The sequence below is a fragment of the Haemaphysalis longicornis genome, unplaced genomic scaffold (assembly GCF_048455015.1).
Source record: "Haemaphysalis longicornis isolate Haplotype H1 unplaced genomic scaffold, Haemaphysalis longicornis Haplotype H1 scaffold_1, whole genome shotgun sequence".
Classification (NCBI taxonomy): Eukaryota; Metazoa; Arthropoda; class Arachnida; order Ixodida; family Ixodidae; genus Haemaphysalis; species Haemaphysalis longicornis.
The window spans coordinates 462242901-462268240 of NW_027526203.1; the positions used below are offsets into that span (position 1 = coordinate 462242901).

Below are 25340 nucleotides of genomic sequence, written 5' to 3' on the forward strand. Positions count from 1 at the left end.
TTAACGGCACATCGAATTGATTCAGCTCAGAATTTGTTTTGTTTTTCAAAACTAGTAAATATTACAGCCTCTTTCTGCTCATTGCCCTCCAGACAGCGAGCGCTTTGCTGTATTTCTAGTGTTTCAGCCAACGTTGCAGCCAGTCGTGCATCGCCTGGTGTGCAGCACTTGCTTTGGAAAACTGCAAGTGGACGTCTTCCGAACAGAGCGACAACCAGACAGCCGTTGCTTTTCATTTTCATATATTTGAGAAAAATAACGTGTGTACAACAACGACACTTTCACCCATAACAACAATTCATGCCTTCAACAAGTCTTTAATATGAATAAAAAACTAAGATCTTTATCACACAGCTGTACACAGCAGTTCATATAGGTCGTCTATATCGCTGGAGTTGCCAGAAAACGTTTCATGAAGGTCTGCCACCCGCTACAGGGCAGAGGCTTCTCACCTGCCCCTGTTCAGCGTTAGCTGAATTTATTTCTTGCTCCAGACTTACCTCAAACAGAGCTAAAGTTTTGATGAAAACGGTACGGTTTGGTAATGCCCTCCTGAAGGTATCGAACGCAGGTGTTTTCAGAGCAACCTGTATGTAAATGTCCTTATTATGTCCGCGAGATACCTTGATAAGACGGCACCAGCGTGGCTTAGTGTAATCCAAAGTGGAGTCTGTTGGCCGGTCCCTACAGCCCAAGGTAACGTTATGGAAGCTTCCTATTGCCTCTGTTTCTTCTGCGGCTTCTTAGATTGCTACTTGACAGGTTTGTTAGTCCTGGTAACTGCCGGCTTCCTTGTGATGTCACAGATGTTATATTTTGTTAGTAAAAGGAAGGTGAGTCGTCACCATAGCATGAAGAAAAGAAGAATGCAGAGATTTTATTTGGGAGCTGAGAGTGTTGTGCCCGAATGTCAGGTGCCCATGTAAACATTTTCTGGCGACTCCGAGTAAAAAAAAAAAACAACCAAGGGGCCACCCCGTCACTTGGTATTTAGGCCGCATAGGCGACGTCAGCACCCGGGGACGATTCGCCCCATAACAGAGCTCACCACTGTGGCTGCACGATGCCCGTCAAATACGTCTGTGCTTCGTAAACACGCAGCACGTCGTTAGTGCAGCGCGGACTGCACGTCACATCATACGTCCGTGCATAGGTGACAGGCTCAGCGCATCATAGTGTATCTTTGGTTTTATATCGCGTGTTGGGCGGTGGGTAGGTTTCGCTCATATAAGGTGGCTTTGCCATAGTAATTAAGCCGGCACGGTTTATTCGCCCTCAGTCAACGAAATTTCGTGCGGACATTGTTTCATGTGGTGAAGATTTCGTTTGCGTCGTTGATTCTTTATTTCGCTTTTAAAAAGGCTGTGTAGGGATATCTCAGGAATTTCATCCTGCGTCTCAGACAGATCGGCACTTATCACGCAGTACAACTTGGCGCGGGGAAGTGGAACAAAATACGACAGATACTATCAGCGTGTCGGAAAACGGCATTGTGTACTTGACAGTGGTGCGGAACCTCACTGCAGTGACAGCGCTCGAAATCGCACGAAGTTCCCAGGAATGCTGGATGACTGGTTCACTTGCGCAAAACGTTTACGAATTGCTCGGCTGTTGCCTGCTGGCTTCCACGAGGTGCGCGTTGTGCCAGCACTGTTTACAATGCTTAGGCTCTCAGGCACACTGCTCTACATCCTGCAGCATCTGACCGTCTTCACACGTCACTTCGGGGGCCGACCTTGCCAACATCGCCTTGAAGGCGCGCCACTCCACGAAGGCTGTACAGCCTTCAGCCTGGGTGCGCCACGAGTTGGAAGCTAAATTCGTACGGCCACGCGCAGATATTTTTGCAATGCCTGGCACGTCTCTTTCCTGGGTTTGCGTTAAATGCCAGGGAGAGGGCGCTATGCTGTCTTTAATGCGGGCAACTAATAATGACCGGGATAAATTACGCGAAAAGGGAAGGGCACAACACGGCACACGAACAGTGGTTTTACAAAGCGACAGAGCACGGCTAATTATTGTCAAGTGGACAAACTTTGTCGTTTGATATTTTGTCTAACAGGTGCAGTCATAAAAAAATGAAATGAGAACACGGAAATATGAACCAAAGCGTGCAAAATAAAAAAAAATACTGCTCATTGAGGGCCAATGATTGCGCGCTATTGGTATTTAAGAAAGCCACATTTTTCAACGTTGTTTTTTAACTAAGCCACGGCTCGTTTTGATGTGCAGGGAAAGAAATCGCGCTGTTTGGGCGTTCTGGTTCACATTTCCGTGCCCGCATTTTATTTGTCCATGACTGTTCGTGGGGAACAACGCCGAATTGGGTGCACCGAGAAGACTCGCGTCGTGCATGAAGTCGGTCCAGCGCACACGTGGGAACTATGATTCGGGAGAGCAAAGTCTGCGCGCGTACCTACTGCCCTCATTCGTCACGGGCTGTTGTGAACACACGGTTCCACATGCGGGGCAACACACGGAAGTTCATCCGGGCGGTGTGCTCGCGCACTTATTAGGCGCCGCGTGCCTCGGGGCCCTCATCGTGGAGGGCTATAGGAATCGGCCAGCTGCACTTTGTGCAGCCGCGCATGCGCTCCTGCCGTTTTGGGAACACTGAAGCAGGGCGCACATCAGAAGTAAGTCGGTCAGTGGCACACCGCGGTTCTGCCGCCGCGTGAAAAAAAAATTAAAGAGAAAGAAAAGGTCTGCCGCTTATGTCACAAGGCCATTTAACCCAATTCCACACTGCCGATCCCCGCCTCATTGTCAGCTTTGTTCCTGCAATAATTGAGTTCACTGTGCACTTTAACTTATCAATGTGCGTTTCTCTGGGAAAAGTACACGCGCACGTGGTGGCCGGGAGGAGGTCGATTCGTTAATCGCGCTATTTCTTTGGCGTGCGACTCACAACTATGATTTCGGGGAAGCGCGAGCTAGGCCGCGTGAGGAGGAAAAGTCAACTTTTGGCTTTAGCAATCGAGCTCTCTAATTGGAACTGGGGCTACTGTGAAACCCCTAGGGGGCCACTCATACGGCCGTCGACAAACGAACTTTTTTGTGTGCAACTGGGCTGTCTTCGCTTCGATATTTTTGCTTCCAACTGTTCATTTTTTTTTTTACTGGATGGTACAGCTTCCAAGCGATGCTTAGCCTAGTTCCGTATGGATAAAATTCCCAGAACAACGACGAAACAAAGTCGTTGCTGAATGCTGACAAAAAGGCACGTCTAAGTACGCCGGACGCCTTCCTGTATCGTGGGAGGCCGATTGCTATAGAGATTGGTATTGCGCAACTCGGATGCCGAGTTCATTTGGAGTCATTTCTTGAGCAGAAGCTTATGCATTCGATGCCCGTTCAGGAAACCGCGTGGTGCAGCGCATCGATAGTGCAACTATAATTGACTAGACATTGCATGAACAGCGATGGCAGACTGAGTTCGACACGCCAGTTTCGACACGCGTGATCTTTGGGGGAATTCAGCTATGCACTGTGCAGCTTAGTCAACGCTTTCACGACACCAGCGCGCCTCTGTTCCGTAGCCCACGAACCCTGACGCGTCGTCACAATTCCCGCATTAGTCGCAAGAAATGCTGTCGCTTTCCGGGGACCGCGTTACAACTGTTAAAGGCTACAAACACTGCATTACAACTACGATCGACCGCACGTAATGCTGGGTAGTCCTTTCTGTCTGTCCGTACGCCTCTCACTTCGCACGAACTCAAATATGCCATCGGGAAATCCTACGAGAGCTCATTCACACTGGCCACGCCAACGAGAGACCCTTGGTCTTCGCCAAAGGTCACAAAACACCGCTTTCTGCATTCGTGAAAAATTCTGGGAAAAAGAGTAGTCGTGGACAACTTTGCTAATGCGTGCCACTTAGCGCGTTGGGCGTAATCAAAATACGCAAAGGGGGAGGGGGGGGGGGAGGGGCAAGTTAACGTAGTTTCTAATATACCATGCATTCCGGGAGGAATGGGGGTGCGTATTAGCTCATTTTCTGTTTTTAAAATTGAAGAACTGAACGTTCATGAAATGTGGCGCAGGGCGCTGTACCTGCACAGCCGGGAGTAGTCAGTGTGAATGAGCCTCAAGGACGGGAAGGGGAGGGGGGGGGGGGGGTGCACTTCATATGCCCTGCATCTGTACTTGGGAACTAGAAAGAAAATCGTTTCCTCTACAGCTCAGTGTTTCGCGCACGTCTCACACAGCGAGGAAAATTGCTCATCTGCTGTGTTTAACGGTGTCTGGTGGCCCTTCGCCGTATCCCGTATTATAAAACTGCCGACAAACGGCCTGATGGCGGAAATAGACCGCGAAATTCCGCCCCGCGCGAGATTCGGGCGTGGAAGGTCCTGTTGCTTCGAGGAAAGATTTTGGCCGAATTTCCAAGAACTTATGCGAGGGCGCATGATGGTGGCTTGGGTCTGCTAGATGTGGTTATCGGAGACCACTTCCGGAATGCCGGGCTTGGTCGTAGGGGGGTCGCCCTGGACGATCTTGCCGATTGAGGGCTTGCAGGTGGCGTTGCGGGTCTGCTCGTACAGCCAGGGCACGAAGAGGCCGACACGCGTGTACACGCCGTACACGTCCTTGAGGCCGCACTTCTTGCCGAACGACACGACGCCGCAGATCACCTCGTAGTTTCCGAGCTGCATCATCAGCGGTCCTCCGGAGTCTCCCTGCACATGTAACACGCAGTGCACATGTTTACTGCACAGCAAGGGCTGGACTGCGGGAACCATCCTTACTGCACGACAAGATATCCATCTTGGCTGCTTGCCGACTAGCCTATATTCTTTGCGATAATAGCCGTATTGGCAACGCTTTACGGGATCTGGAGCGATAATAACACACTTTATATATACAAAGAGAGGTTGGATATTCTGCACTTATATGTGCCGAAAGAGCGTGGTAATTTTTTAAGCGCGTGCCGTCGGCGACACGCTTCGAGCTCCCCGCGTCCAGGTTGATCGTGCTTCCGTGGCGTAGTTTCTGCAGTAGCGCTGGGGGTTCGCATACGGACTATACGCGCAATGGCGAAGCGGGGACCCTGTGATGGTGCAACGCGTTGCTGGCATGGAGACCACTTGAGCTGAGGACAAACGGGAGGTTGCAGCACTTATCACCACCGTCTAAGGGAACATGTCTGAGCGCTGCCCACTCTTCAAACTGCGCTTCCTTGAGGTCCCAATCTCTGTTAGCTGCTGTTATCTTAGACGGGAGCCAACGGAAGCGCGCAGTATCACTACTGGCGCGACGGTGATCAATCCGTGCGACGGCCTTTTCGTGACTCTACCCAGGCGACCAAACCACCGTCGCACGGCTGCATTCCCAAGTTCGAGCGCTATCTGCGATGCACATAGTATGGCAGGAATACCTATGGGACGCCGATTCCGCGGGTTGGTAAACATTGCTGTCGACAAGCGACCCCATGGGGATTCCAGGCTACGCGAAATGGAATGATGCACGACCGAGGGAGCACGAAGAGGTTTGATGTAGGTCCGCTAGGTTTACGAAGGAGCTTCAACGTGATCGTGGTGCAGCCCCCTATGCGATTGTGTTGGGGCCTTTGAATTTTTAAAGCGAAACTCTACTAGGCTAGGCGAAAGAAAAATCGGGCGGTCCCGTGTATTCAGAAAAATCCTCCGGCGCAACCCCATGCACGTGCGCGAAAAAAACCGGTTGGGGAGGAGTTAGAAGATAAGAAGAGACGGAGTGGATGGGTTTATAGATGACGCTACACTCTTGCATGTGCCGACGCTGGTAAGTGGGAACAGGGCGTCGGCGGGAGCGGAAAAGTCTCTCTCGCAGCACAGTGCGCACGCAGCGAGCTAGTGCGTGAAGCACAGCTCAAGTGACAACGGCGGGCAGGGGCCGTGCGGGTGCGGGCGGAGCAGCGTCAACGTGGCAATGGCGAACACCGGCCGCAGGTTACAGCTTCGCTGGTTAACCATCTATGCGGCATGCGTGGGCGCATTTTAGGGGCGCAGCCCCTCAGGGGATGGGGCTGTCGTCGTCTCATGTCGTCGTAGTATCATGTGGTCACGGTACTAAAACACCGGGACACTCGTTTTCCAGCGCCTCGCGCTAGAACGTAACGCGCACTAAAAGAACACGCCGGGACACTCGTTTTCCAACGCATCGCGCTAGAGCGTTTCATCTCAGCATTGCTTCCTAGGCTTTAACAGACTGCGGCCCAGCTCACTCATCTTATTCAACGCGTCTGCTCCCGCCACGAAGGACTCAAAGAAGCAGACACATGCAGAATTCATCAGGCCATGGTAATCAGCAGAATAACTTATGGCTGTCAAGACTAAGGAGGCCTACAAAATAGATATAATGATTAATCGCAAAGCTTACAAAACAGCTCTTGGGCAGTCTACATATTAACTCACTGCCTCCTCTATCCTGGCTTGCATAACACAGTGGCAGAACTAAGTGAAGCCCACACCAACAGTCAGCAACAACGACTTCGACTAACTGCTACAGGGCGATATGTGCTGAGCACTTTGGGCTACTCCCTTCCACCAACAATCGACACCGTGCAGCGCATGACAGCGATCCAACGAGCTGCCAAAAGGGTGCTTCCAGTTCCAAAACACATGCACCCGACCTGCAATGCTGGTCGCAGGTGACACCGCGCACGGCTTCTTACAGCGAGATATGCTACAGACCCCGAAGCATGCTACACGGACGCTGCGGACTACCGCTTCCGACATGCACGTGCGGCTGCGGTAGTCAGGGCGAATGACAGCCTACTGGCAACAGCAACATTTCTTACCGGCTCTACCAGTACGGCTGAAGAAGCGGCCATCGCCTTATCGGTGGTGCACGCCCCGACCTCCAACGTTACCGTGCTCACCGACTCACGGACAGCCTGCCGATGGTTTTCAACTAGGAATATCACCGACCTTGCAACGACCATCATCCATCAACGACTAGGACTGCCACAGAACTGCATTGTATGGATCCCAGCCCATCCATCCCTAACTGGGAATGAGGTGACGGCCCCACATCCATCCCTACACTCTAATCCTGGTAACCCATAATGTAACTTCTAAAGGGATGTAACCTATAAAATAAAGGTTACAATGGATCCATTTTGATGTTTTCTTCATCCCAGTCCATTCTAAGGGTTACAAGCGGGAAGTTAAAAGCGGTTTATAGGTTACATTAATGATTTATAGGTTACATAAGCAAAATCTGTCATGTAACCTTTACGTTGTAACCTATAAAACGCCCTGTAACCTATAAGAGATGCTCGTCGCGCCTTCTCTCCAGGCGGCCGTTGATTTCTCTGTTGCATGACGGGATATAGAGAAATGGCGGCGCCCGCAGGTCCGGTGGCCGCGTTTTCGCGCCACTCGAGCCTTTTTACCGCTGTGATACCCCTACGATGAAGCGAGGATGGCTGTTACAAGACTTATTTGTCGGCGTGAGTCGCGGAGGCTGCGGCGAGCCCATTTGTGACTGGCAGCGCTACACGGCCCGTTCTTCTACGACCAGCGTCAAGTTCGCATGTTGGACCAATGCCCCGGCGCCAGTGAAAGCGAACTCGGTGAGTATATTCCCGTAACGGTTTCCGTGTTTTCATTGGATGTAACTTTTCGCTGGGGGCTTTTCAATTTGAAATTGCAGCATTCGAGAGGGATTTTTGTTACCCGACTGGTTGCTTCGCTGGACGTTTTCTGTTGCCCGCGACGGCAATTGAATGAAATCACGGGCTTGCGTTCGTTGCGTCAGATTAGAGCGGACGATCGTGAAAGCCCGTACATTATAACAGATAACGGCGCTCGTGACCTGCTTTCTGCTCTGCGCGCCTTCGTCATGTGTTGAGCGTTTTGTTTACGCTGTTGGCTGCATCGGGCGCACTTTTTTCCCAATAAAGTCTTATATTATCGCGCTATTCTCTGGGTATTATCATTTTGTTTCAGCCATCGGGAAATATTCATTTTTCTCGCTGCATATATTCGGAATGGTGTCTAGTTTATTGGTCTTGTAGTAATACATCCAGATAAACACAAGGTGTGTGCTGCAGAAAAGTAGTCCACTAAATGCTGCCCGAAATTTCTAAACTCACTTCTGCCCAGCACAAGCCTCTTTTTTTGTGAAAGTTTGCCTTACCGCACAATAAAAAGTTTTTATATATAGAACATTCTTCATTTTTGACATTCTTTTCCTTGAGTGGGTAAATTTGGTGTTAGTCATTTTGAGGTAGCGGGGCATTGTCACCATGTTAAGTGGGTTTATTATTCCCATTCGCACAAATCAGTCGTTTATTTATTCGCGTGGTATTGCAGGGCAAATGGTTGTATCGCGTTATACTAGTGTAGTGCAGTAAAGCGATTTACAGAATGGTGGTATGTATGAGCCAGCATGCAGGCTGCTTGATTGTTGTTGTTTTTTGATGATACAGAAATTGTGACGAATTACACAGAGACAAGTGCAGGTGTAAAAATGGGTGCTGCACCCTCATCGGTTCCTGGCTGTTGGAAAAGTGTGGTTGCATCTGGCTGCCTACGCTATGACTTATGAGCACTATTGTTTTTCTTGCAGGCAGTGTTCCTTGAGCTGACAATCAGGACTCCCCTGCGTATGACAAGTTGAAATTAAGTCTGATTTCCGTGGAAACAACGGTATGAAAATGCAATAACTAAAACTCATTCATTCAAATATTCTTTGTAAAGATGGTACACAGGCCTGCGCAGACAAAAGTATGATTCACTTGTAAAAATGCGAGGCCTTTTTTCAAGTGTTATGATGTTATATTTCGTATCTTATTTCGCCTCATGTTTAATGACTCTTTCTATCAGTTCGTTAGTACATGAACTTTATGAATTCACATAACGATTTCCCCAGCATGGAGCTTTGTAGTTTTTCAGTTTTTGCAGAGCCAACAAGAACTCGTTTTCGAAAAGAGCTCTTTAAGAAAGCTCCAGTTGTTAGTGAGGGCTTGTGCTGTGTTCTTTTCTTCGTCTTGTCAAGTTTGAGGTCTTCTTTCATTATGAATGTATACCAACTGCCCAGCTCTAAAGCTTATTAAATTGTAACCCAAGTAACCCTTTGAGTCATTACAGGTACAGACCTCCCGGGAATGCCACTTGAAGATCGGTGCAAGTTCTAGATGTATCCTTCCTATCCCACAACACATTTGAACGAAGAAAAAATGTAAGTTGTCGATTCCTTTTTACGAATAGCCGAGGAAGAAACCACCGGTAGAAGAACACCTTACTGAAGTGAAAAACGTTTCGGCTTCCACGTGGGATCCTCGTTCAAAATGAAACTGCCAGTACAAGGGGGGGGGGGCGGAGGCAGATGTTTAAGTACAGCCAAAAATGTGACGCAGACGGCGTCAGCATCGTGAAAGCACGTTTCCTGGGTTTAGTGCGACGTTCGCTCTGTTGCGTGTAGTAGTGATTCCACATGAAGGCGCGGAAATGTTTTTGCTTTCTCTTTTGCAAACGTATGTCAGTTTATCTCGTAGCCCAAAGTTTCTGCCTGTTCTGGGTGAGCATGCAGAAACATTTCGCGAGATAAACAGAAACACGGCACGATTAAAATTCGGGAAGGTTGGCCGATATGACTATAGTGGCTTCGCGTTGTTGTGAACAATGCGGCCAAATTACTCTGTGTAACGATTACTGAAATGATGTGAAATTATTTGAAAGGCCGTAAATCACTCCTTCTCTGGTGTGGCCTTTCATTTCATTCTCTGGTCTCCGTCTTCATTTTCGTGCAATATAGTTTTCGTACTTCACATGCCTGTGATTTGGTTGAGGGGCTATGGTACACTGGATTTTGTTCTTTTTCTGAAATTTTCTGTAGATGGCTCTTCAAGGTGGGGAAATCCAAGTGACGGCCCCTCACATATATACCTCCATCTGCGGCAGCAGGGAACAAGTCATTCAGATGACCTCGGGGAAATCTTCAGCGTGCCCTGATTTTGTGCCTGCTTGTGTACTACGCAAATTGCGAAGCTTATCTCTGAATGTTTCCAAGCGCCTTTTTTCATGCAGGAAATTATAGATCCCATTTAAAGTTTGTCCAAAAGACAGATTGCAATCTGCCTAGAAACTTGTTAGTGCTGCATAAAAAACGATAACTTGGCGTGGGAATCACAACTCAGGTGGAACTGTAAAGAGAAAAAATAAAGATAAAGAGGTACCTAAGGGGGAAGTGTAAAGATGTATTCGTAAAGACAAGTGAATTCCAGTGTAATATTAGACTGTCAGTGAAACAGAGAATGCAGGGAACATAGCCATAAACGCTGCTTTGTATAAACAGTGAATTTGTAATAAATGTTCTTTCTACTTTCCCACATTCTGTGTTTTTTCTGTGGGGAACCATGACAATAATGCTGTACTGGGAAAGTGCACCTCTGAGAACTATCTTATAAATGTAGCTCAAACTCGAATTCGTCTGGAATTGTTAAATTGCAGTACCAAACAATTTGAAATACTTTGCATACATCTGTGCAAATATTGAGGTAAAGAATCTGTATATTTGGCCATGTTTGTGAAGCTGTTCACGCAACATTTATTAGATAGGTTAAATGAGGATATATGAATAAACAGAGTTTTACCTGGAAGTCTAAAGCAATATAGGAAACACCAGTTTGCCCAGGAATCCGCACTCGTCTAATATTCATTAAGGAACGATAATTACATTAGGGTGGTTCGCAGCTTTGCTTTTTAATAAATAGCCCACAGGTGTTTCATAATAATAAATGTGAATGTTCAAAACTACTGATGCCAAACTTTTTAAAATGTGCTCCTGTTAAATGCGCAAATATGTGTGCATGTACTGCAATTCTCTTTTGATAATCATGGCCTAAGTTGTCAGACAAGAATTTTGGGCTTAAGGCTATGTTATAACTTTGGCGTCCTTTTGAAGTATGCTATCAAGTGCATGTTTCCACTAAAGCTTGGTTTCACTAAAGCCTAATGTTGTTTAACTAAAGCTAAAATTCCCGCAATTTATTAAAAGACCTATCATGCATGTTTGATTCTGGTTTCTTAAACGGCACAAAGCTGATGCGAAGATTAAATTTATTTATGCCTGTTTATAAGACTTAAGCGTTGCCAATACTCACAAAGATTTTTGGGTGACAACCTTGGTAACGATTATCGAACAGGTAATGCAATGCATATATATTAAGACAACATTTTCAAGCTTTTTAGTACCGCAATGTTAGGAATTATAAAAGTAACTTCTCTTTTAGCCGCAGCCGTGTGGCCGGCAGTTTGTTCAAGGGACGGACAAAAGACATCCGACGCAAAAGTTTAGACGGCGCAATGGACAGCATGGTCGCACATATCGTCTTCCAGTAACGCGATATTTGTTTACCACGCGGGAAAGGCGCCTTTGGGGCTTCGCCACAGCGGCGCCGGCGAAAGCGCGACTGGCGCGCAACATGACACCTTCCAGGTGTGTGGCCTTGGACGGCGGTAGATGTAACTTATATAAAGGTATACATGCTGAAAGCGGCAAAGTAACCGATAACTGAGTAACCCTTACGTTTATACGTATATAAGGGTTACGAAGATATAGGTTACATTTGTACCTTATAAATTATAGGTTACAAAAATTCGAAAATGTATACCTCTATTAAGGGTTACCCAGCTTAGAGTGTAGGTGTGGCCGACGCACACATTTGGCGACGACTCCAGACCGAGTCAAAATCCAACCACACCTTCCTCCATTGGATTTCCCCCACCGCATACCCCCCCCAACTGCCAATACTGCCCGGATGTGCCCTGCCAACCCCCCAACTCCCACAACCGTTCCTCACAGAGCAGTGGGAGGGCTTGGTTCGCAGTGGCCACCTCGCGGATCAGGAGTTTCTTGTGACGCGCGACCGGGCCGCCGCAGCACAGCGTGGACTACCGGACTATCATGTCCAGCCACCGCCTACGGTATCACTTATTGCGATAAAAAAAAAAAACGTTTCCCATTCCATTCATCCGTGGGAAAAACGCATACTAAAAGAGCACACCGGGACACTCGTTTTCCAGCGCCTCGCGCTAGAACCGAACGCTGCGTGCTTCAAAGACACGAGGCCTACAGCAAAGCGGTGTACCTCTACTCCCCAACGATTTCCTCTCCGTTGGCAAAAACGCCAACGCGCCAATAATACACTAATACACTGCATGCTTCGCCCCTCCCCAGATTTCGCGTTACTGGCGACAGCCCTGGAGTTTTTTTATTTGCATACACTTCACCAAGATCAAGTTTCAGGCTACTGTGAATCAGGAGAGTCGGGTTCAGCGCCTCAAATTTGCTCTTCAACGGCGTGGCTGCGCTACGCAGCGGAGCTTGCGTGTTGCGTAGCGAAATCACAGGTTTTTTGGGAGCTTGTCGCATACGCTTAGAGCACAATTTCGGTCGTTAGGCCTCGCATGCACACGCGAAGGGCCGAAATTATATAGTGCTGTACGGGAAAGTTAGTTTTACAGGCTATGGCGGCTTTGCTTCATTTCTGATTTGAGGCTAGCGCAAAGCGATGTTGGGCGAAATTTCCACCTTCGTTGAATCCTGGACGCCCTATAAGCTAGCCTAGATTGCACGTGTCACCAAAACAGAAGAGAGTTACCTAGAATACGTGGTCCGTAGGAATTGTGTGAGGTTCAATGGGTGCAGCCATGTGGAATTTAGATACGCAGTAAACTTCTTGCCTCGAGTCGATCTTCTCACTGACATATTATTATACGCAGTGTAGGCTGCTTCATGTCTTCTCATTTCTACTCTGTAGGCCCCTTTGGGATGCCCGGTGAACTTGTTGCACCTAAGTCCCTCGTCACTGAGCCCGCGATTGTAGATGAATTGACCAGTGGTGGCCGCCTCAAGTTCGACCTTGTGAGCAATTTCGGAGTTGAGTGAGGCTTACATCGGAGCTGCAGTCAAACTATGGTCCAAGGCCAGAGCGCTTACTTTTCTCTTGGGCACGGCTACAAGCCTTCTACGATCTCTCGTGTATATGCCGAAGTCAGAACGCACAATTCAAACTAACCTTCTCGCAAAAATTGCAATATTTAATCTGTTACCCAAGACGTGGAATAGTAATTTCTGTTCAACATTTTAATGGCAATGATGACGAAGATATTCAACTGGGTGTGTGTCTTCACGAACAAGAGAAGGTGGACGAATGAAATATTGTCACGTAGCGAGGAACGATACAGGATTCTTTCAAGAAAGAAGGTTTATTGGAGCGAACTTGTGCTCTGGAAAAGACAAGCGTGGGAGAAGCACTCAACAGAGTGACGTGCACAGGTGATCGTGGGCGAATCAAATGCCGCGGCGTTTCCTTCCCACGCATTTACCCGCCGCGGTGGCTCAGTGACTAAGGCGTTGCGCTGCTGGGTCCAAGGACGCGGCGGCTGCTCTTCACATGGATGCTGAACGCGAAAACGCCTTTGTGTCGAGATTTCGGCGCAGTCTAAATATTCCCGGGCGCTCAAAATTTATCCGGAAACCTGCACTACGGCGCGCCTCATAGCACAGGTGTAGATTCGGCGAGTTAAACCCCAGAAATTTGCATTTTCTTCCCGCGCATTTATCTGCTGTGCTACCGTTACTGGTAAAACCAGTTTAGATCGAGAACATTTTCTATTTACCAAGAACAGCCTAGGATAGCGACCGGAAAGCAGCGGCCTTTCCACGTCCAAATAAGATTACCGGTGCAATATACAAAAGAGAAAGGAAACGCGCGCTTCGCTTAAAACACAAGATAATATAGCCGGGCGCGGCCAGGCGCTGGTAAGTCAACAAATCAAAAGACAAGGTTTACGCCAATATGAAATTTTTATTTCATCTATTCTTTTCAAGTTTCTCAATCCCTTTGTTCTTCCCCGGATTAATCTTGTTCCATTCGTGAAGGCAAAACAGCAACAACATCAGCCGCAACAACTGCAACGAGCGGGCGTGTCTTCTAGGCCAAAATCTCGTTGAAGGCGTCCACGAGCGCGTTCATCGCGACCACCGTGAAGCGGACCCAGGCGGTCCGGGTGTGCACATGATCTGCCGCTCTTCCTCCGTCAGGTGGGCGATGTAGTCGGACGAGTGCCACCGTCGAACGCCACCCGTAGAGGCGGTGGAGGGACCAGAAGTGCGGGCGAGCTCCGTCAGCGTCGGCAGGTAGTCCGGGAAGGTGTTCTGCGAAAAGGCAGCCCAAGTTGCAGCAGGACCCTGTCCGAATCGTCCAAGCAGGGTGTGCTCGCCGACAGCGTTGCGCGGCTTCTTGGTGCGCCCTGCAGCCGCGCCTGCTTGGCCCTCTGCCATGGGCTCCGACTGCTGTTCATCCATGGGCTTCCCGCGTTTCCGGCCCGGGTCGTCGACGCCACGGGGCTTGGCCTCGGCATGTCGGAGCGAGCCTTCCGTTGACTCGCCCATGTTCTTTTCTTTGTCCGGTAAAAGCTGAGGCGTCTTGGCACAAATCTTGGACACGTGAAGACTGCCGAGTTCTCCTTTGGAGACAACCAGTTCCTTGCCAAACCACCAGGTCGAGGTTCCCGCACACCAACTGCGGTAACCCCACACGGAGAAGGCAGTAACCCACGCAGTTTGCGCGACAGCAGTAGGGTTTATGCGCAGTGAGGACGACGGAACGCAGGTGGAAGCAATGGCAGCTCGAAGTTGGTTCGTGCGCCTTTTCTTCTTCGTCTCGCTTTCTCTTCTTTTACCCGGCTGAATATCACCGCCATCAGCGTCCTTCTGTTGCTGAACCGAAACCACTATTCTACGTTTCGGGTCAACAGGGGTGCAACACTATGTTACCGGGAAGCATATTCACTTCAAGCTAAACATGTTAAATTCACAAACAACCAACATTTGCTATTACTCGACAGAAAGAGGCACTTTATGCGCGACAGGGGCCACTTACGGCAGCACGGCCAGTCCCTTGTTATGTGTGCTTCTTTCTTGGTCCGTAGTCTGCGTTAAATTTGCTGTTTTTTCGGACACTTGTTTCACGCGCTTTTTTAAAATTGATGCGAGTTTTGAAAATATGCAAACAAATTACACTTTTCCCATTCCGTATACATTCCTTTTCGTGCCTCTGTGCACAGATGCAGATAACTTAAGTTTCCGCTTTTTTACTGCATACATCTCTGCTTGTATGTTTAGAGGACGAAGAAAAAGGTAAACAGGGTGGCAGGTGAGCTGTTACACATGGTGCGCATACGCAATATAGGGAAAATATTCCTGCCCCATACTGAGTGTAATGGGCCGACCCAAGTGAATGAAGAAAAGCCAAATTAAGATTTTGGGAAAGAAGGGAACTGGAAATGAATGGAGCTTATGCACAGAAGGCTCGTTGTTGAGCAGGTACGTGGGCCGCTCTATACGGCCACGACGATGCAGTGGTAGCGCAATAATGGTCGGCCCAGTGCGCGCATACTACTGCTCGCGCACGGTCACCCATGAGTTGCGCAAATCACGGGCAAATACTGTACAGGCAGCGTAGGCGAAGAGTGTGTGCTCTCACCACACAGGCGTCCTGGCCCTCGCGTCCGCCGGCGCAGACCATGCTCTCGTTAACAATGTGCGACAGCGGCCGCTGGCACTCGCTCCGGTTCACCGACGGCATGCACAGTTTCTGCAGCGTGGTGGGCTTGGCGCCCTCTGAAACAGACGCGCCGAAACAGACGTGGGGCCCGGTGAGCAACTATGGCGACGAATGCGCCCACGCCTCACCTGCTGTTATGCCTCGACTGGTACGCAATGGGCGATTTCGGTTCGTCCCTGTCACTTCTTGTGCAGTACGATGATGGGTGTTCTACTAGTCGTTTCTAGTAATTGATTGCTAGCGAACTATTACGCTTAATTTTATTTGATCTCGAATAGACAGCCTTGATTCAGTAACCGCGCGGAATAGCAAGATGACTGGCTTTCTTAGAGCATCTGCCAAATACCGAATGAAGACCACCTCCAAGCGAATGTTTTTATTCGTTTTGTTTAATACTGACCTCCGCTTCTTCAGGGTCTTATTTTGGAACAACTTCTGGCCCCACTCAAGCCACTTACTGTGACCATGTGAGGACAGGAACAATGCCTTGGCGTGACCGAAGGAGTTCTGCTGCGATACCAGCAAACACTTTATAGAATTGTAGTTCTTAATTTGTTCATAATCACTGGGATACAAAGTTGCAGTGAGTTGGATCAATGATTGTACCAATAAAGAAAATTTTGCTGTGTTACTTCTTGAGTGTGGGAACTACGCGAAAAAACCGCTGAATCCACTGTACGGCTCCCTCATCAATTCATGTTCCTCACAACGAAGCATCACGGCACAATTCTTCCTGTCACCAAATGATGATGATGATGATGATAATAATAATAATAATAATAATAATAATAATAATAATAATAATAATAATAATAATATAATACAAAATAATAACAATAATAATACCATTATAACAGAAAAACTAGCAAAACGAGTATAAGTTCAGTATTACAAAATTAAAAACATTTAAAAAATTTTTACGAACTGCGTTCATATGTGCTTTCAGTCATTGGTTAGGGACGTAACTAAGGAGATTATATACTATGATATAAACTTTTTTTTCCCTTTTAAGTGCTTAGTTGCTTTTGTCGTTATTACGAGGCTTCTTTGTTTGTTTCCACCTCTTAATTTTTCTTTGCATCCGTCTGTTTGTCTATGCACAAATATCTAAGGAACGCTGAAGCTTGGAAGATGCCGGCAAGCAACCAGAAAAGAAGACATTGGGAAGCCTCGGCCCTTAGCCAACATTTCGACAAGGGACTTGTATTCGCCCTAACGAAGACGTCCTGTGACGAAACGTTGGCTCCAGGCGGATGCTGCCCCATTGTCGGAAGTCTCTTTTCGCCTCATATGGCGGACTATAATACAGAACCTCCAGAACGCGCCTGCGCTCTTCGAATACCCCGTACCTGCGCCCGGAATCCTGGTAGCCCCGTATCTGCGGAGCTGCATAATACCTGCAGCGCGTTCAGGGCACTACGCCCGAGTGGCTTCTCTCGAGGCGCCCGCTTTCATGTCACACGCCGTCTTATATATCAGCTAAATCTGACGTCGACAGAAAAATCGGCCTTTCGTGGGGCTTTACGACGAAGCGCGCAAGAGCAAGGTTAACGAGTCGAAGTGTGCGTCGAGGCGTGCACGTACCGTACTGGAGGCGCCCCCAGCCCATGACGCAGACAGTGGTGCCTTCGGGCAGGTCCGAGTTCACGGGCGCCAGCACCACCGTGGTGAGGGACTCGAACGGCACTGCGTCGGTGAGCGTGATCACGGCGATGTCGTTCTCGTAGGTGTCGATGATGTATCGCTGGTGCTGCTTGTAGCTGTCCACGTTGCGGATTATGTTGGGCGCGTCGTCGCTCGAGGACAGGTCGTAGTCGCCCACGTTCACCGACAGCATCGATGCCGTCTTACTGGACGCGCGCAGAGGAATGGGTAAGAGGCCAGCTTTGTAGCAACACTTTCTGCTCATTGGTGGTCATGGGGAGCAAGAACCTAATCTGCCCACATACGACGTGTAACTGGCACTGAGTCATGGGCGTCTGCAAAATTAAGCCGAACATGGAGGAAATACAATCCGGCATATTTAATGACTAAATAAACATGTCATACGAGAAGTTTCAGGTTTATATTAGCGCCTGCATGCAAAAAAATCCCGGGCCATCTCCACGAACGTGAAACCTTGGGAGGGGCGAAGCATGCAGTGTATAAGTGTATTCAAAGATTGTGAGTCTCTCTCTTGCCACATTGGGCGCTGGAGAAGCGCCGGTAGGAGGAGCAATCACGCGCTTGCTGAGGCGGTGGCGCCCCCTTGATTTGAACCGGATTTAAGCCATTTGCATGCTCCATCCGCCTCAGTTTGGGGTAAAAGCAGGGGTCAACGCGAGCGCAGTGCAATGTCCGCGCCTCGGCCCTGGGGGCTCGTCCTCGGTGATCCATAGAGACCGGAACTTCAGGCACGAAAAATTGAGGTTTTAGGCACCTATAATAGCCACTAACAAGTGTCAATTACCGTAAAATCCCGAGAGACGCCCCACCCTCGAAAGATAACCCACCCCTGTTTTTGGCACAATTTTCCAATTTTTTCAAAAACACCGAAAGATAACCCACCCCTGAGAATAGCATCATCCCAGCCGGGGATGACGCCCGGGGAAACGAAGTTAGCTACCGTGGGTAGGGTGAGATAACAGGTCACAGGTCACAGGAACCTGAAAAGGTGCGGTACATCCACAGCCCTCGATGGATAAGAAGACTCAGAGCTTCATGAGCGGCTCCTTCTGCTGCCTGCCAACCGCGTCGAACTCCGTGCGTGAGGAGGTGGTCGACCTTTTGTTTGACAGTGAGAGCGACTGTTCTTTCGACGGTTTTGAAGACGAATGAATACAGTGCTAATAACTGCGTGTTCGTTCTTTGGCGCTCGATACATTTCTCAACTTTTTTTTACTGCGCACCGAAAGTTAGCCCACGTCATATTTTCACTCGATTTGCTCTCGATCTTAGGAGGGCTATCTCTCGGGATTTTACGGTAAGCACATATAGGCTCAATCCGTATTTACTGTAGCAGCGTATTTTAGGACGCATTTTTGATTTCCGAGGAAAATGGCGGGCAAATGTTGTGGTTTCGTTTCGTTTCGCTCAGGAAACGTAGAAGGGCTTTCGTCGCTTTCGGGTAGTCGGTGGTAGAGACCGATAACCTAGGAGAGTCTCTACTGTAAGTGGTCGATTGTCCAATTGACTGAGCGCGGTAGAAAGCCGCGAGTACTGGGAATCCGGAACGGTGAGGCTCCTCGAAAATACAACGAAGTGAGGGGGTCGAGCTTTGTCTGTTTTCGCACGTGCCACAGTTTGTAACCTTTTTCTTGTAGCAAAACTGTGGTACGTGATGCAAGTCCTTCATTTTTCGCGAGTTCAAGTCCAGAAAACACATCGTGTGTTCGCTGTGTTCATTTGGTCTTCAGTTTGGGAGCCTTCAATTTTTCCGGTGAGTTAATTCCAATGAGTTTCCGGTGAGTTTCAATTTTCCGGGAACCAATTTTTTCGGTGAGTTAAGGAGGGTGGGTTTGGGTTGTGTCACGTTTATATTCGTCAGCTTGTTAACCGGTTATTGTTTTAAATGCAGAGCATTTCAGTAACTCACGATGTCACCCGCGTTGACGTCCGTAGTCCGCACCGCACCCCTCCCTACTATATAAAAAAATACTATCCGGCGCCCGGTTTCGATCCCTCGACCCTGCGGGCGGAACGCAATGTACATGGTGCTCCACCCACTGCGCCACAAAGCCGACACAAAATGGGACACCACGAACGCGCCTTATATCGTTGACTCATTCAAATTACTGCTGACGAGCGCTCTCTCGTCAGCAGTTGCCACAAGTGCAACAACATTAACGTAACGCAAACTACTTAACGTCGTGCGCCCCCGGAAATGCTCTGCATTTGATCGCGCCCCTCGCGAGGGGGATGTTTCACTGCGTCTTCTCTCGGTCGCGGGACCCGTGGCGCCATCTGGCGGAGGCGCGGCACAACTCGTAGCACTTTTCTGTTTTGCTGTTGCAAAGTTGTTCAGCGTAAATTTGTGTTCTGTGAGATACGTCCATGGTTTCCGACGTTATGTGTGACTGCGCTTTTGCGAAACCTTAGGAATCACCGTGATCTCATGTTTACATGTTGTCTGCCGTAAAAATTGGCCGGTTAAGATAGCAATATCAACAATGGCGTCCAAGCTTCAGAGAAATATCTGAGGCGCATGCAGTGGGTGAACAAACTCCAGGCCATCGCCGATGGTGAATTGGGAGGCGCCTCCGGCACCCTGTGAGCACGCATGGCTCAGGCGAATGCACAGAAGTCCGGCTGTTGTCGATTCCAAGGAACAAACGGTTCCCCTTTCGGCATTAGAACAGTGCGCCGCCTGAGTTGAGAAACCGTGCGGGGGAACGGGTTTCTGACGTCACATAAAAATATTTGTTATAGGTTGCTAGCTTCCTCAATAAAATTGTGTTAGTAGTCTGCACTGTGCCCGCGTTATGTCTTTGTTTCAATGTGTTGTTTCGTGCAGTAGTAGAATTACCCAGTACCAAATAGCTCAGTTCACGATTTTTTGAACACATACGTCGAAGCGACGAATCGTCATTTCGACAAATTGCCCTATTACGAATTGTCTTTCGACGAATAGTCCTACAGTGTTTTCTTTAAGTTTCAGGATTGTCCGAGGTTCTTCGACCCTCAGATCTCCTTCCCCTGTTTTTGTTTTTTTGTCCTCTCTAATTTTATTGAATTTTGTCTTCCGTCTCACTTATTCACAAGATACGAATGACCCTTTCCTGCGGACCTTTTTACAAAGTGTACTGTCAAAGGCGCTGCCAACGTTTATTGTCTCCTCTGCAAATGAAAGCTGTAGTGGCCCTAAAGGCTACATGAAGGAGGTAGTAGACTCAGGTTTCTAGCAGTGCGATTTTCATTGGAGTATCTAGCAGCTGTGTCAAGAAAGGTACTTACTAAAGACTTGAAGGATATGTTGTTCCCTGTGCCACTTTACCGATCATTGTATAGAAGTGTTCCTGGCCAGGACGTGTTATCTTGTGTTAAAGAGATGGCAGTCCCAATATCCGTGAAAAACTTTTTCTTTGAGCTGTATTATCTGTATACACACCGGTACACTGCCCGTTAGCACATGGATGCAGCAGAAAGGCTTGTTTCTCGCTGGTCGTATACAACTTGCACTTTGTGCAACAAACCGGAAACTGTTGAGCACGTTTTCGCGGAGTTTCTTTTCTAATAAGTTTCTTTTAATCGAAAGATTTTGTGTTTTACAGTGCACCAAGCCCTTATCCGGCAGCAAACGATGACGTATTCACGGAGAAATTAATCAAGTTAGGTTAAAATTTTGATTCTCCCGCCAAATGGTGTGTTTTCGTGACGTTTGCCATGAGGTCACAAGGCGGATTTTGAAACGAAATCCCAGTGCGTCATTAGGCTCTGCAGCATTGCTTAACGTCAGTTCTCCCATATGGCGCTGCCGTACTTATTTGCGTGCCGTTGTCCACCGTTGCTTTGTTTTTGACCGTATTTGCACCTGGCTTGTTTTTGCTATGGTAGAAAGTAATAGTTTCGTGAAACATGGGGTATGCTCGACAAACATGGTCACGTAAGACAACGTCGCTTACGCCAGTCGGCTAGGATCGTGTAAGACAACTCTAAAGCGGTGTACTGCTGTGCAGCTAAAACAAGCATAGTGCTCCCAGTACAAATAGCAGTGCGCATCGGTACTCCTGTTTACGTGTATTTTCTTAACTTTCATTGTTTACCGCACCTTTCTTACTGCTTTAAAATGAATATGTACTACATTTAAGCGTAAATAGCTCCTTCGGCAAGCTTATAAGCCCTGCCTAATTTGCGTTTGCTTTTGCCGGCCTCAGCCATTCCCACAGCTGGGCATATGACATCATAGGTTCTGTTGCGGGAAATGGGCTAGTGGGTCGCATGGTCATTCCATTTTTTCCTACTTATAGCTCGTTTGAGCGAAGTGTGCGTTAAACGTGGTGTCAGTATGATTCTAGCGAGACAATCTTTCGAATGAACCAAACTTGTGTTTTGTCTGCATGGCCCCTTTAAAGATAGACCTGCCCGTTTCAACAAAAGGCATACGATTTCTTTACGTACCCAGCGACAACAATGTGCCATATGACCCCATCATGGCTCTAGGCTTGCATGCCACTTGGAGGTCGAGGATGGCGGCGCACCACTCTGACCCTCACGCCCTCACTCGGAGCAAACCTTCGCACAAAGTATTAGTTTGCTCGTTGAAGTGCACAAGTTGCAGACCCCCGATCTGGCATGGCTGCCTGTACTGGAAGAGCTCTGTACGTTTGATGTTTATTTTCAGTGGCTCCCTCAGCCGAAGTTTGGCTGACGATTTTTAATCTATACGTGACGTGCATTGTGCGCAAACAAGGCAATAAAGGAAAGATAGACGCCGGTTTCATAACCCGAGGGACCCAGGTTTGATTCCAACCACGCGAAGTGTTTTTCCCCTTTTCAAGTGGCTGCACATGTTGTTCCCCGCCGCTGCTCACCGCTCACCACGTACCCCTCAGGCCTTTGGGGTGGCCTGTTGGTTAGGTTGCCGGTTTCACGGCGTAAAGGAACCGGGTTCGATTCCCTTAACCTCCCTAACCGCGTTTTTTTCTTGAGGCTTCGAAGTTTTTTTGGTGCGACGGACGGACAAAGCTTGGCCCAAACTGCTCTGCTGTTAAAAAAAAAAGATAATATGCTACTAGCTTCAACCTTACCGTTCAGTCAAACCACGCACCTACACTCTAAGGCAATCGATTCCGTGGGTCAGTTCTACCACAGTGCACTTCAGTGGCCAATTTATGCCTCAAAAGAGCAAATTGGGCGGATAACACTCGACTCAAAACTGCGGCAATTCGCAGTGCAGAACGTCCTGCTTGCATTGCGTGACGCAGAGCTGACTTTTCCGTCAAATCGTGCGCTCCACACAGTCAGTCACTCGTCGAAATGTTCCTGCTCGCTGCATTGCTCAATCGAGTGCGTTGCGGCGAAGCTGAGCCACGGGATTGTCTTAGAGTGGCAGGAGCGCCGACTTCGCTCTCTCCGACGGGCCCTTAACATCCCTCTCTCGCGGAGCACAATATATATAGATGGCGCTACGAATTGCGCAGCGATAAGGTCCTTACGCAGCGATGCCCATGCTCCTGAGCTGCTCAGTTTGCGGGGAGCGACGGCGAGGCGCATTCCGGCTGAATTTGTCGTCTGCTTCGGAGGCGGTTCGTTTGGCGCAGCTATGGTGGCTAGCGCAGCTTCGCGTCCCTTGCGGGCCTGGTTAAAGGGACACTGAAGTGATATGTAAACATTGCGGGATTACTAGCGCAAATTGTAGTCCGGAGTCCCCAGGCCATGTTTCGACCACTCTAGGCGCGTTTACGCGATTTTATTTAGTAGAAAAACTAATTCAAAAACGCTGTCCTCCTCTCTTTACGCTCGCCCATTTTCTGTGGCGTTTTCGTGTGACGTCAGGAGGGGATGAGCTGGCAATTGGCTGCGCCACGGCTGCGCTACTGCACGGCTCCCCGGCCGACAGAGTCAGTCGGCCCAGCGTTTCGTCCGCCGGCCGCCGGCGGGTCGTCGCAATCAAGGAGGTTAAAAAAAAATTGCTTGGTCGCAATTCGTTCGCTTAGTTGAAACGAAGCCAGGACACGTTTGTGAATGGAAGAATGTGCCTTTCTTTACTTGGTTTGTTTGTACACTGTATCTAGCTCCAAGTCAAGGTCGCTTCACACAAGCGCTGCACATGCGACGCTTCGCTGACTGGTACGCCAGTAGGAAAATATAAGGCCTCTTGAAGGCGGGAGAAGAGTCAGCGAAGTCAATATAGGTACTAAGCAAATAAAATCAACTGATATTTTTACCGTACAGCGTAAAACTAGGGCGCGGGAAGCACTTTTTTGCGCTGGGCGAACAAGCACAGCGGTCAGCAGCACGACTACGCATCTGCGAACGCTTTTCCGTCTACGAAATGCAATTGCTAGACGTGAGCTACTGTGGAAACTCGGGCAACGCTTACTGCACGATCGCAGTACAACAAATAGTCACCTAAGCGGCTTGAAATGCCAAAACTAAATAAAAGTGTAAACCGGTTGTACAATATATACCCTATATTAGCAGGGCATTCGCGTCCCGCTCCGTGGCCTAGCGGTCTGGGGCGCTCGGAATTCGCCGCAAATGTTTTGCGAGTCATGAGTTCGAATCCCCGCGGGTACGTGCTTTTTTTTTTTGTAAGTTAACTTTTTTGTTTTCCGCCTTATTGAGTTCACCTTTTTTGGGGCCGCAACGTTCATGGCTACACGAACTAGTTCACAAAACGCGCGCAGGCTGGCACTGGCGCGCTAGCGAGTTCTCGTTGGCGTGCTGTTGCCATAAGCACCGACTGCTTGCAGGCAGTGGGCACAGGCCAGAATGAACAGACCCTTGGCCTGGTGCGAACACGCTTTTTACGATACAGGCATGAGGGAGGCAAGCTCCAAATATGGGGGAAAAAAGCGCATGACATTTGGGCGTCTGCGGGTACGCGGAGGGCGTTCATGCACTGCGTAGGTCTCGGCTAGTGAATGCTACGACTACAAGCCGTCCTGGGAGGCTTATCTTGTGCATTTTACAGCCGACAACATGGCAGAAGCGCGGTACGATGATTACTGAGATATTGAGAATGCCCATCCAACAGAGCCATTGGTTATGTTTTACAGAACCGAAACCGAAACTTGTGTGATTGCTAACCTTGGGCATCGTCCAATCACGGCGCCCCTCCTCTCAACGTCACAGCCTTAGTTGGTGCGGCCGCCGCAAACCGCGCATGGTAGTTTTTCTTCTTTCGCGCTTTGTAAAATAATTACCGATTTGTCAACCGGATAAACGATGAAAAGTGTGCTAATTTGAGCCAGTCTACGCAGTGCAAGCAAAAACGGGAGCTTGACAAATTCACTTCAGTGTCCCTTTAAATGGTTTGACAGCACCTTCTGGGTAACAGGTACCCGACGTAATTAAGTTGTCGTACAGCGAAGAAACGTTAAGGATTTGTTTGCAGAACGGGAATACGAAATGTAGAGACCACATTCACACATCTGGCCGCTAGAGAAACGCTTCCTTTTCCGCACTTCAGTCCACGAATGGCACTACGGTCCGGAAATTGGCGAATGGGAATTCTGTTGTGTGCTACATGTCTTACAGGAGCCAGCTAGTTCTAACAAATAGCGATTCTAAAAGTGTCCTCCACCTTCTCGCCACTTGTAAACTAAACTTGCTGGCTCAAAATCGGAATGAATGCTAAACAGTGAGCTCACATGCCGAATTTTTTCAGTATCTCTGCTCATATTACACGGGGGTGTAGCCCCGAGCTTTTTTTTTTCACTTTTGGAACTGCATACGACAGCACGCAATGCATTATGCGTACTGCTAGTACTGCATACCACGCTACTGTATAGCTTGGTATAGCGCACGGCGCTCCAGAGAACTACATCCACACAGTCGAAAGCAGCTTGCTCCTTGGTGCAGAGCGCACATAAAACGCGGGGTGTTGCTTGAAAAATGGGGCTAGGTACTTTTGAAGGCAACACTGAGTTTCAACTCAACTTAACGATGTGAATTGCATGAACAGCTGCTTCTTTCATCCATTCAGGCTAGTTGTGAGTAGCGCCAAAACAACCACGACGGGGCCACGCGGGGTACGCTTTGAGAAATGCTTCCGTATCACAACTTCACTTAGTAACAATATGTTCCACGCTGTTTCAAAACATCACTTGCCTTCTCCGCCTACCTCTCTAAT

At 48.6% G+C, this 25340-nt stretch overlaps 1 protein-coding gene across 4 annotated transcripts in view; it reads right to left on the reverse strand.

Moving 5' to 3' along the window:
• Positions 1-225: 225 nt before the first annotated feature.
• Positions 226-25340, reverse strand: part of LOC144156158 (trypsin-1-like) — an 83868-nt gene continuing 58753 nt past the window's right edge. For all 4 annotated transcript variants that reach the window (XM_077688000.1, XM_077688001.1, XM_077687998.1 and 1 more), the window contains 3 exons: positions 17150-17415; positions 15485-15621; positions 226-4682 (listed from right to left, as the gene is read on the reverse strand). In XM_077688000.1, coding sequence (XP_077544126.1) covers positions 4431-4682; positions 15485-15621; positions 17150-17415 — 655 coding nt within the window. In that variant the 3' untranslated portion in view covers positions 226-4430. The remainder of the gene's footprint in view (positions 4683-15484; positions 15622-17149; positions 17416-25340) is intronic.